The 13472-nt window shown below is 35.6% G+C and overlaps 1 protein-coding gene across 1 annotated transcript in view; it reads left to right on the top strand.

Annotated features, from left to right (window-relative positions):
* PRMT3 (protein arginine methyltransferase 3) overlaps nt 1–13472 on the top strand; it is a 148839-nt gene that overhangs the window by 84339 nt on the left and 51028 nt on the right. Inside the window, exons 11-13 of the mRNA XM_082628932.1 lie at nt 260–338; nt 10894–11081; nt 13099–13185. Of these exons, the coding sequence (XP_082485058.1) occupies nt 260–338; nt 10894–11081; nt 13099–13185 (354 nt within the window). The remainder of the gene's footprint in view (nt 1–259; nt 339–10893; nt 11082–13098; nt 13186–13472) is intronic.

Genomic DNA, 13472 nt, shown 5'->3' on the forward strand with positions numbered 1-13472 from the left:
ATATGTCCATGCCACTCTCTCACTTTGTCCCGGCTTCCCCTTCCCCCTCCCCATGTCCTCAAGTCCATTCCCTGGCCTGATTTTCTAATAATTATTATGTGGAGAATTTACTGCAAAAAATAATTTCAAACTTTGCAGAATATTATATGGTAGAGACAAAAAGTATATTTTCCATTAAAACACTAGCCAGATATTTAAATTGAACTGCATATGATGATACTGCACTTTTCTAAAATCCATTTTTTCTTTTTTTATACAGGGCTATTTTCTTCTTTTTGAGTCCATGTTAGATTCTGTCCTTTATGCAAAGAACAAATACTTGGCAAAAGGAGGATCGGGTGAGTATAAAATTCTAGTTTTAGTCATCTAATTTTAGTCTGGCAGAACCAAATGAACCTTTGGATTTCAAATAAACTATGCATGACTGAGAAAGTTCCCAATAGAGATGAAAGACATTTCCATCAGAGGAAGATTTAAGACATTTGTTTAGTGTACCATTGATAGTAGAACATTAATAAGATATGCAGGACTCTTAAGTTAATGGTATTCTTATGAACACTTTTAATAAAAATACTAAGGACTAGATTTGGAAGCTTTTTGATATTCAAATAAAAATCTAACAGAGACTCTTTGATTTTTAATCTTTGTGACATTTAGGGTTTTTTTGTTTGTTTGTTTTTGTTTTTTCCCAAAAGAATGTTTCATACTAGGTTGGAGATCATTCACTTTGGTAGCAAATATTCCATGACTTCACTGAATGTATAAACCTGGCTTCTTTGTAATTTAACAAGAGCATTTAAGTAGTGAGTGGTTTCTACTAAGTTTTTAAACCACGGTATACCCAATCGTATTTTTAAATAGATCCCAATAAATTTGGAAGGCTTCCTTTTCATGGCCATGATGAACTTTTAATCATATTAGCTCTGCGTACTCAAAGTGAGATTGTGTTTTTACAGGCTTTCTGCTATGAACAGTTGTATACAAATAAATGTTCTCAGGGGTTATGTTTTGCTCATCTTTGGCTCTTCACTGAGCTGCACAGCTCCTGGAACATAGATAGAACATCATACATGTTTTTTGCATTGAATCATTAAAACTGAATTGAATAGCATGTCTCCCTTCATTCACCTTTCCCTGTACCTTCGCTTTCTCAAAGCTTCAGAACCAGTAAATCATTTTCATGGTCAGAGTACAGTTGATAAAACTGTTATATAAAAGTGGGTGAAAAGGAGGATACATTTTGAACTGGTGACATAAAGCACTTGACCATACTTATGCCTCCTGCCCATCCATGTTCTATGAAATTACTTTGGCAGTAAAAATCAGTAAGGCCAAAACATAAAGCACAGAGAAAATTCTCCAGTACAGTTGAGTTCTTTTTATAATAGCATTTAAATAGATTGCCTTTGTTTTTCAAAATGCTCTCATTTTATCACTGTATTTCCTGCAACCAATTCAAGATATGCTTCTGATACCTGACGTGAACGTGGCTAGAATTTTTAGATATGTTTTACCCTGCAACAATTGGCTGTATCTCTCAATAACTGCAGTGATTGTCTTTTAAAGACAACAACACTTAATGACTAAAAACTAATATTATCTACCATTTGTTGATTGTCCAGTAGTTGCCAAATAATATACTGTACCTTTATTTATCTTATTACATGTAATCCTCACATGTTGTAATCCTCACAACAGCCCTTTATGATTTTAGAAACATAGGTGTCCTGGATGGTACATATTAAGTGTCCAAGCCTTGAATTTTTTTTTCTTTTCTAAACTCAGATCTGCCAGACTCCAGTATTCTTGTTCTTTTCAGTATCCCTTGTTTCTTTACTAAGGTGCATTTTATTTAATCTAATTCTTGCCTTGAAGTTGTTCTAGGGAAGATTCAGAAAACTTTCTATACCTCCCTGAGTGGTGTTCATTGATCTTACTGAAGGACTGACAGCAACTTAATACATTTAAATTGAATTCTTGATGAAATTCATTAAGAACTTACTGCCATGTGAATAATGAGGTTATAGCTGAAACAGTGGCAGAGCTATTTCCCATCATCAAAGGGATAAAGTGGAGGCTTTATTCTAGCTCTTTCCATATTTTTATATAACTGCTGTTAGCACTAAGATAATCTGGAGGTATATTGAAGAGAGGTCAGCATTTAACTTCATAAGCAGTGCTGTTGAATGTTACTTGTTAAAAGAATCAAGAAAAGTAGGAAAAGTCAGAAATGAGTAACATGAAGTGGTTTAGCCTATTTTGTGTATTTAAGTATGCCTTGGTGAATAAATATCATCTAGATACTCATTCTTTTATTGTAAACAAAGTTTTCTTTCATGTTTTTCTGAAGGAAAGATTAATTAAGCAATTAGCAGTGTCAAGATTTTAGAAAGAATGATTGAATTATGAGAGAGGGAGACTGTTGGAGACCATATAAGCATGAAGGGACCACAGTTTATTTTTACATGAATCCAGGTTCAGTTTATGTCTCACTTCATATTTAATGGCATGGAGTAAAGCCTTTATAAAAGACAGTCAGCCAATAACTTGAGTATTCATGCTCCTTATCACCAAGCAATTCCACAGTACTTTAGAGGTACTCAGTTACTACTGTTAAAGCTCTGTGGGGATTCCCTGGCAGTCCAGTGGTTAGGACTCTGCGCTTTCACTGCTGTGAGCCCAGGTTTGATCCCTAGTCAGGGAACTAAGATCCCACAAACCATGGGGTGTGGCCAAATAAAAAAATTTTTTTTAAGTTTTGTAAAGTTAGTGAAAGTGGATTTACTATTTTCGTTTATTATTAGCTAAGACTTACTAATTGTATATCAGAAATTGTTGTGTTTTACATTCAGCCAACCAAGAGATCAGGAGCAAAACCAAGAAAATGTTAGGTTGAGATCAATGCATATTTTTACAAGGAGTTAAGATGAAAACCAATGTATATTTTAGGATGACAGCATAGAATGTAAATGCTTTATACCCTAAAAGTGTCAAATACCACATCTCACAAAAATTGTGAAGGGAATGCAGGAGGTAGGTGGGAAAGTGTGTATACTTAAATGGATTTATCTTTTTTTTTTTTTCTGGTACGTGGGCCTCTCACTGTTGTGGCCTCTCCCGTTGCGGAGCACAGGCTCCGGATGCGCAGACTTAGTGGCCATGGTTCATGGGCCTAGCCGCTCCGCGGCATGCGGGATCTTCCCGGACAGGGCACGAACCCGCGTCCCCTGCATCGGCAGGCGGACTCTCAACCACTGCGCCACCAGGGAAGCCCAGATTTATCTTTAATAGGAATTTATGGGATATCATTTAAAGCTGACAACTCAAGTAATAGCATTAGAGCACATTTAGCACTACAGAGGTAATATTAAAATGATACTGTTGATTAAAATTGAATGGTGAGGCTTGTGGTCATTGATCCTGTCTGTATCATGATTGTAGTGGTGATTGTGTAACTCTTTGTATTTATCAAATCACATAGAATTATACATCAAAAAGGACAGAGAGTGAGTTTTACTGCATGTAAATTTTACCTCAATAGAGATGACTTAAAAAAAATATATGAGGGCTCCCCTGGTGGCGCAGTGGTTAAGAATCCGCCTGCCAACGCAGGGGACGCGGGTTCAAGCCCTGCTCTGGGAAGATCCCACATGCTGCGGAGCACCTGAGTCTGTGCACCACAACTACTGAGCCTGAGCTCTAGAGCCCATGAGCCACAACTACTGAGCCCACGAGCCACAACTTCTGAGCTCATGTGCCACAACTGCTGAAGCCCGTGCACCTGGAGCCCGTGCTCCACAACAGGAGAGGCCACCGCAATGAGAAGCCCATGCACTGCAACAAAGAGTAGCCCCCTCTCGCCACAACTAGAGGAAGCCCCCGCACAGCAACGAAGACCCAACACAGCCATAAATGAATGAATGAATGAATGAATGAATGAAGCAGCATCTTCCACCTCCTTCAGGTCAAATAAATTATGACATAATTTGATTTCTAGCTATTTTGAAAAATATATTAAAACTCTGTACTAACTCTCTACTTACTTCTGTAATTGTTGTTAGTATTATCAATACATCTCTTTTTGTAATTAAAAAAACAATTGGGTGATTAAGAAGAGGAAAGGAAAGGGAAGAACAAGGAAATATACTAACTTTATCATTACTCGCAATAGGAGATTAGTAAATACTGTTAAAAATAGACAACTAAAGATATTCTATAAGGTTGTAATTATAAAGTTAGCTACTAGAACAAAAAGGCAAACTTTGTAAATAAAAGAATTAATACTTAGGAAAAAAGCAAAAAGACCATGTAGTTGAACTACTTAAAAAACAAAATAAAACAAAAACTACAGATACAGAATAATATAAAATGGTAGAGTTGTGAACAAGAAAAAGTTCTCATCAATAATGTAAATGGACTAAATTCATTTATTAAATGAAAAAGAATTTCAGACTGGATCACAAGAGAAAACCCAATTCTGTGTGCTATATAGTGACACACCTAAAACAAAATTATATAGAAAAGTTAAACTTGGGTTAAAAAAGATACTCAGGGGCTTCTCTGGTGGCGCAGTGGTTGAGAGTCCACCTGCCGATGCAGGGGACACGGGTTCGTGCCCCGGTGCAGGAAGATCCCACATGCCGTGGAGCAGCTAGGCCCGTGAGCCATGGCCACTGAGCCTGCGCATCTGGAGCCTGTGCTCCGCAACAGGAGAGGCCAAAACAGTGAGAGGCCCGCGTACCGCAAAAAAAAAAAAAAAAAGATACTCAGGCAAATAGAAAAAAAGTCATGATACTGCTACCAAACAAAAGGGAATTTGGGCAAAATATTATATAATTATATGAATAGGGCTTAGCATTAAGGAGCAAAATCATGCCCATCTTCATAGCTACTGAAAAGGTTTTTATATATAAAATGAATAATCTGAAAGTTTAAGAATGGAATATTTACCTAGTTTCCAAGAATCTCCGCACAAAATATCTACTAATTACAAAAGAGAAGAGAGTAAATTTCCATGTAGAAGCCTAGCAGACTCCACTTTAGTCAAGTAATCAGGGTTGACATCCTCCGGAATTGGACCAACTGAAATTGTAGGAGCACAAAGAAATAATTCGTTGCTTTGAAACTTCCTCAGAACTGATAACAGTTTTGTAAAATCATAATTGTTGAATAGAAATGTAGGTGCCCATAAAAGGAGACATCTTCCATGGTACCGGAAAAGAATGTTCTTTTCATTGCCTTTCATTGCAAGGAAAATGAAAGGTTTCTTCCCCCCTCATATGGTCAGAACAAAACTCAACTTTCTTATGAGGTCCTTCACGGTGTACATCTTCTCTGATTTATAGTTGTCAGGATTATAAAGTTGAGCACTATGTTCAGTACAAAGCAAGTTACTAAGACAGCCGTTTCCTAAGTCATTGTTTCCTAATCTTGGCAGACCATCCCAGTCACTGGGACCTTTTGTTAAAAATATGGATCTTCAGACTCCACGTCAGATCCTTTTGAACCAAAATCTAGGGGAAGAGTCCTGTCGTAAGAGTTTATTTAAGATGTACCCAGCAGTAGGTATTGCTGCCTCTGAAAAGTAGACACAGGTTTAGGTGTATATCATTAGTAGAGCCTAAGTCATGTGCTCATGCCTAACTTGCGAGGGAGGGAGGGAGGGAAAGCAAGTTTTTGTCATTTTCAGCTTTTATAGAGGGAAGTAGGCCCTGCTTCAACATAGGAAATCTCTCAAACAGTTCAGAGGGGGGCAGCAAAATAGAGTGGCAGATATGTACTATATACACTGACAGATCTGTCTCTCTCAGGTTTTGCATTAGAATTTGCATGGGAAACCTGATATGCTAATAAGAAATTGCCTCTGTTATAAAGTCCACGTTTACAAATATACTTTTCTTACTATTTCCCTCTCTGTAGAAAGCTGAGCTGTAGAGTTTACTGACTCCTCCCCCATTTCTGCTTGGTTGCTCTCCTTTTTAGGATCTCTTTTACCTTATCACTTCATTCCTTTACTCAGATGGAATGGGTAAGGCTGAATGTTTCCATTTTCCTCACTTTGCCCTGAAATTTTATTAATCTCTAAACTTTCTCAACCCTTTTTTCCTTCCTCTTCTCCAACAGGTACCCATTTACTGTGGGGTAGTCGAGTTCCTCTTTCCTTTTTTTCCATTTGAAAAGCATAAAATGTGGCATCATGAATAAATGGAAAGCATAAAGATTTTGCAGTCAGACCTTGAGTTAAATCCCTGCTTTATCAGATGATTAGTTACCTAGTTAGCTGATGAAGACCAGTAATTTGGGCAGGTTACTTAATTTTTCTGAATTTCAGTTTCCTTATCTGAAAAATGAGGATTATAATCAAGCTTTATAGAATCAGTCAAAAGTCTGAATGAGATGCTTGACGTAAAATAGTTGCTCAATAAATGTTAATTCCCCTCCTGAGTTATAGCTGGTAAACATGAGATTAGTGTTAAGGTTATATACCTTATAAAAGTTTTGAAATGAATTTAGGCATCATGGTGTTATCACCTGCTGTTTGTATAGTACATATCTCAGTGTAATCAGCCACTAACACTGTCTCATAGTGCTTAGAGGTTTCTTTAGTATTTCCATAATTTACTGTGTACTTCCTCATCTTCAAATCTATTTTTCCCATGTTTATTATTTTTGTTTTGTTCAGTGATATTGCAGTAGTGTCATTTTCTACTCTTTTTTTCATGTTATAATTTTTCAATGCATATTGCAGCAACATTTTAGCCTAGTTAAGCTTTAGAATGTGGTCCTAATCACTACTTATATGTTTATTATAAGTTAACGATGAGAAAATGTTCCAATTTCCAAATAAATATTAGTTAATTTTTAAGATAACCTTATTATATAATTAATTTTTTAAGCTTATTCAACTCCCAAATTTTTTATGCATGTCAGTCATTGTGTTGTTGACTATTATTTCACTGAAGTCTATCTCCATGTGGTTCACATATATTGTGAAAAGGACAGTCTGTTTTGATTTATTTATTATCTCCTTTCATTCTAAACCTTTTACCTCTCTGGTTATTTATATACAAGCAGTGATGCTAGTGTTTACTAGGAATTGTTTCTTTATGCACCTCAGTCTTATCCTTTAGTGTCCAAAAGTTTGTGAGGCATTTCTAAGGGATAAAGGATTTCCCATCTTTATCTGTTCACCATGTGAGCTGTTCTAGTGACAGATGAATTCTGGGCAGTGAATCGAGAAGGACACAGATGTCAAAGCCATGAATTTATAAATGGTCTGTTAAGAGGGTGTTTTTGTCCAATCAACACTTCATTAATTTCACCTACAAGAAGGAATAATTATTCAATTATGCTTCTTTCTGACAAAAATCAGGTGACAAATGTGTCAGAATATGAAGGTAAAGGGTTAGTGAGGATTCTGACAAGTGGCCCAAAATTTTAGCCAGCTATGAGGAGGTGGATAAAGAATCAAATTGACCTATAGCATTGATAACAAGTCTTTCATAAATATTCATAGATCTTATTAACTGAAAGATAAAAACTAATTTCATTTCTAAATTCTAACAAATACAGGAACCATGATTTTCTGTACTTTATTTTATTCTTTTGATTTTCTGTATTTTTGTGAAATATAATTAGCTTGAAAAATAAACCTTGAGGGACCTCCCTGGTGGTCCAGTGGTTAAGACTCAGCGCTCCCAATGCAGGGGACCTGGGTTCAATCCCTGGTTGGGGAACTAGATCCCACATGCCTGCCTCAACTAAAAGATCCCGCATGCCGCAATGAAGATCCCACGTGCCACAACTAAGACCTGGAGCGGCCAAATTAATTAATTAATAAGTTAATAATAAATAAATAAGTAAACCTTGGAAAAGTTAAATCATATTCCTCTTTAGTCTGTTTCTCTTATTACCAACATAGTTTCAAAACTTTTTGATTAGTTTTAGTAACTTATAGTTTTTCCTTATGAATGAAAAAGCTGTCCTTATTTCTTAGTAGTAATATTACTGACTAGTACATCATATTGCTTGATACAGAGCTGGAGTTCAGCAAACTTTTTCTACAAAGGGCTAGATAGTAAGTATTTTAAGTTCACTAAGATTTTTAATAATATTCTAAAATAGAAGAACTCTGTGAACCATGTTAACTAGCTTGAATGTACACTGCACAACTCCAGGGGATATTTGGACACAGTGGTGCTTCCAGAAGTAGCGCAGTATAATGGCCCTGATAATGACCTCCCTCATCCGGTTTTCCCTCATCTATATCAGGGATACCTATATCTGGTGTGCTGCCTGTTTTTGTAGATAAAGTTTTATTGGAAAATAGCCAGGCTCGTGTATTTATATATTGTCTTTGGGGCTTTCACATCATAGCAGCAGAGATGAGTAGTTTCAATAAAGACCATACACAAAACCTAAAGCAGTCACTTTACATAAAATGTTTGCTGACCCCTGATCTCTACCCTTACTATGTTCCTCTTTAAGGGTGAAATTAACAGGATATAATGTTGGAAAGCTTACATGATGGTCATATTAAGTCTGACAAAGTATACAAAAAGAAGTCGCCAACTATCTAACATTGCTTCAGAATTCTGTTTCTTCTTCAGTGCTTCTCATAGTAAGGACCTGGTTCAGGAAACTAAAAATACATACCTTTCCTGTAGCAGATACTCTTGCTGGGTCAGCATTTACAGTAGCACATCATTTACTTTGAAGAATTTGTATTGATCAGAAATTTAAACAGTCAAGAGGTTTAACACGTCCGTGGAGGAAGAGGAGGGTAGAAGTAACTCAGTTTACACAGCAGTCGACTCCAGCCCAATGCAGCTATCATATCTGCCTTACATGCCCCCTTAGAGAAGATGTGAGAAACTTCTTATCAGTGACATAGCACCAGTTATTTTTTCTGGGTGTCTCACATGTCAGATTTGGAAGAAGCAGTTGCTCTGATGCCAGCAGACCTTATCGTGGGCTTTATTGAGAAGATAATTTAGTGCTGCTGTCATTGAATAATAAAATTCCTGCAGCTGTGGAGAGAAACAGAGTTTGGGGGAAGGAGAGGGTTATTTCTCTGCTGTTTAAGTCTGAAGACTAGTTGATCATAGTAAAATTATTTCCTTTGTGCATTTCTTTGGCACATATGTACTTGCTTTCAGTTTGTTGATATAGGGGTATGTAACTTATATTTTAATTCACGAATCCCCTAAATGTTGACATTTGAAGGACAAAGTTAATTTTGCTATTTATTAGTCCCAAAAAGAGAACCTCAATATTATTTTTTAAATTTTGTGTTATAAAGACTTTTACTAGTTACGAGAAGAGAGTTTCTCCCTGAACACTCTCTTCCCTTACCTCTCTTAACACTTACTCTCTTGGTTTTCTTCTTACTTCTGTGGTCTAGCTTCTCAGCCATTTCTTTTCAGCCTCCTTTTCTTCTACTCATCCCTTAAATTCTGCTACTCATTATGTATCCCTAGGTGACCTCATAAGCTCCCATAACTTATACTTGCATTTATGTGCCCATGGTTCCAAATTTATATATTGAACCCAGATCACTGCTTTTGAATTTCAGACCTGTATAGTCAGCTGTTTGTTGGATATTTTTACCTGTTTGTCTCATAAGCATTAAACTCTCATATTCCTCTTGAATCTGCCCTTTTTAAATTTCCTATTACAATGGTTAGTACCACAGTTTACCCAGTTGCTAAGTCTAAAACCGTGTCATCCTTGACTCTTTGCTCTTTCTCACCTTCACAGCCAGGCGGTCTTACAGCCCTATGAGTTCTACCTCCGAAACACCCCTTGACTGTATCTCCTCCTTTCCATTCCCACAACCATCACTCTATTTCAGATCACCTGTATTATTACATTTATCTCTTAGTTTGTCTCTTAGTCTTGCTCCCTACCTTTATTCTCCACATTGCACTCAAGGTGGCTTTTCTAAGACCAAAATCTGATCAAGTTGCTACCCTATGTAAAATTTTTCGCTGGCTTATCATTATTCTTAGAATAAAGTCTAATTTATCAATGTGGTTTACTCAGCACTGTTTTCTTTGGTCCCTCCTTTGTCGCCTTCTGTTTCACTGTTCCTCTCAAATTGGAGTGTACTGTGCCCCTACATGCCCACTGCCCGCTCTGCCTAGAACACTCTTCCCCTCCCACTGGTAACTTAGTTGGTCTTCAGTTTTTGCCTTAAACAATATCCTTGTTCCCCTGCTACAGCCAAATCTGAGTTAGCTCTTTTTTTCTATAGGTCCCTTAGTAACTTGTGCTTCCCCTTTCTTAGTATTTATTACATCACTAATAATTGCTAATATATTTGTCAGAATTGTGTAAATGTAAGTTTGAGTAGGGACATGTATCCACAGTCTGTAAATTAGAATAACTTATCAGCACACATTTGGTGCTCATAAATTTTACGTTTCATAATGAATAAGAGAGGGTAATATGAACTGGTCTTCTACACAACTGTAAAATTCTATCACACAACACACCTTTTCAAAGGATTTGCCTCTTCACGTTTCAGAGGAGTTTCATCTAGTACCATCTAGTACCTCTTTTACAGTCAGCATGTTTAATGTTAATAAATATGTTTATTTCACGATTGTGTCCATCCTTTTTAAATAATTTGAGTGGGAACCCATCATTGAAATCTTTGTTTTAATCTTACCATCACAGTAATAGAAATCTTTTATTTATTATTTTTTTAAAGAGGCTACAACATGGAACTTGGTTATTTTCTCTGATCTACACCTTTGTTAATCCCCCGCTGCTAGTAATCATTTGCTAGCAATCTGTACTGTTGGATTTGATATTTATACTTAGACTTTAAAAATTATATTTTGTTATAGAGAGTTAATGCTAGATTGTTGGATGTTTTATTTGTTACAGTCTACCCTGATATTTGCACTATCAGCCTTGTGGCAGTAAGTGATATGAATAAACATGCTGATAGAATTACTTTTTGGGATGATGTCTATGGCTTTGACATGTCCTGCATGAAGAAAGCAGTTATTCCAGAAGCTGTGGTGGAAGTTTTAGATCCAGAGACTCTTATTTCAGACCCCTGTAGTATTAAGGTAGGTATTTTACTAATTTTATTTTCTTTAACGGTATGGCTATTTTTCTTAGTTTTCATTTATGAGTTTAGTATTTCAAATTAATATATTGATTTTATATATGTATCTTCAAAACAGTAATTATTCTTTCTATTTTAATTAATCTAAAGCAGCTTGATGTCATAATATTTGCCAGTTCACTGTGTCATCCCTTTGGAATCACTTCTCTTTATATATTGAAGTTCCTTATACTGAAGGGTTGAATCATTTTTTTTGGCTTAGTGAAGGCAAAAAGTGCTGCTGTATTGTCATTTCTGCTTCACCAGCACATTCTGGCATTATCCTAGCAGCCAGATTATTCGTTCATATATGTTTCACACAACTTCTCTCATTCAGATTTCTTCCAGCCCTTTCAGATTAAGTAATTATAGTGACTGTGCCCATGAAACTAAAACCCTACTATGTTCACATTGCTTAGTTAATTCCTTTTGTGTTTTAATCTTACTCTTCACCATGTTAATCTCTAGTTTTATTGTCAGTTTTGCTATGTCGAATTTACATGGGTGGAATAATAACTTTGCAGTGAGTGAAAATCCTATTGCTTTTTTAAAAGACTTCTTAATTCATCTGTTTCAATTGTATCATCAAGTAAATATAGCCTGTTCAGTGTTAAGTTCAGAACATTGTCTCTTCTTTTTTAGTCCACTGTTACTTTCATAGTATCAATAGTTGTTCTCTGCACAAAGTAGATATTCAGTTAGTGTTCATTAATTTTCTTAAATTGATAAACTATTTTAAGTTAACACATAAAGTTTTTCAACAACAACAATCTGATTAAAAAGCATTCAGCTTTTAAGAAAAAAAAAATACAGCCTGGTTAATGACTGTAGGACTGTTCACTGCCCTGGTATACTGAGTGTAAGGGATTTATTTGGATTCTTTGACTCAGGGTAGGGGTGTAAGCCAACTCAGCATTAAGACTGAGCAGAAAGAGGAGGGTCATGTGGGTGTGCTAATTTCTCTCTCTAGTTATCTCTTTGCTTAATGCCAAAAATTCTGTGAATAAATAAAATAGTTGAAATAGAAAATTTAGGACTGATAAACAAAGGTGTTTAAAAGTATATGTATGTATATATATATATACACACATACACCCTTTCTGTTATTTTCTTTGTTTAGGTAAATATAGTATGTTCTGTGTTCTGCAATCCTCCTATAAATAAAAGGCAACCATGCTGTAACGTTTTAAAAATTTTCTCAAACTATTTAAAATAGAGTAATGTCTCAGGTAGTCATATGAATTGTATTCACTGTATACCTACTCATGGTAAGTCAAATGTTGACAGCCTTTACAGCATCATTTGGTCACACTGTTGTAGCTGAGTCCATCTACTCTGCATAGTGACATGGAGAAGGATTTGAACTAGGTAGGGCAGAATAAGAAAATAAGGATATTTGACAATTTTTTTTCCTGAAGTGAATCTTCATAGTTGGTTTTGCTTGTTGGTTGGAATTGTTGTGGTTTTTCCTAGTATGTAAGAAACTTCAGATGCACTTACAAGAGTGAATTCTAAAACACCTTGTCCTTTTAAATAGCATATGTTTTCAAGTTGGCATTTCCTACACAAATATGAACTGTTATCACACATAATTTATTGTAAATGTATACCACCGGTGGTATACAGAATGATTTTAGTTGGAACACAGGAAAACATTTTTTATTTGAGGGTATTTTAATGTGTCTTAGAAAAAACTTTAGTACAACAGAGCCATGATTTGATATATATTATTCTTATAAGAAATCTAAGTAAAAAATACTAATTTGATTTAAAGAAAAGTTAACTGAATAATAGTGCTAGTAGCCCTTAAATTTAGAAATAATCCCCAAAGTGGGGTGTGAATGATTAAAGTTGGCAAAGCATTGGTTTACAGTAGTCCTTTTTGCGTAAAAAAAAGAAGGAATACTTATCTGTTTGCTTCTGGTTTTGTTTTTACTATTTTTACTAAGTTCTTCCCTCCACTCTCTTTTAACGGGTAGCATATAGATTGCCATACAACATGTGTCTCAGATTTGGAGTTTTCTTCAGATTTTACCCTAAAAATCACAAAGACATCGTTGTGCACGGTAAGCTATTTCATTCTACTTTCACAAATCTCTCTAGTAGTGCAGTTGATTGACAGGCTAATGAATTACCAGGCTTGTGATAAATGAAAAAGACTATTGTCTTTGACAGTCTATCTTTGCCTTTGTTAGACTATCGAATACATCTGTTTTAATAGGTCAGTAGACTTCAAAAAAGTTAGTTTAGTTCAGAAGAGAAAGTATTAGGGAACCATGTTTACAGAATGATTTTTCTTTATAGATTCTTCATTATTACCTATCATATAATTAACTGAGAGCACTCAACTTTA

The sequence above is a fragment of the Mesoplodon mirus genome, assembly GCF_964341445.2.
Source record: "Mesoplodon mirus genome assembly, chromosome: 7".
Lineage (NCBI taxonomy): Eukaryota > Metazoa > Chordata > Mammalia > Artiodactyla > Ziphiidae > Mesoplodon > Mesoplodon mirus.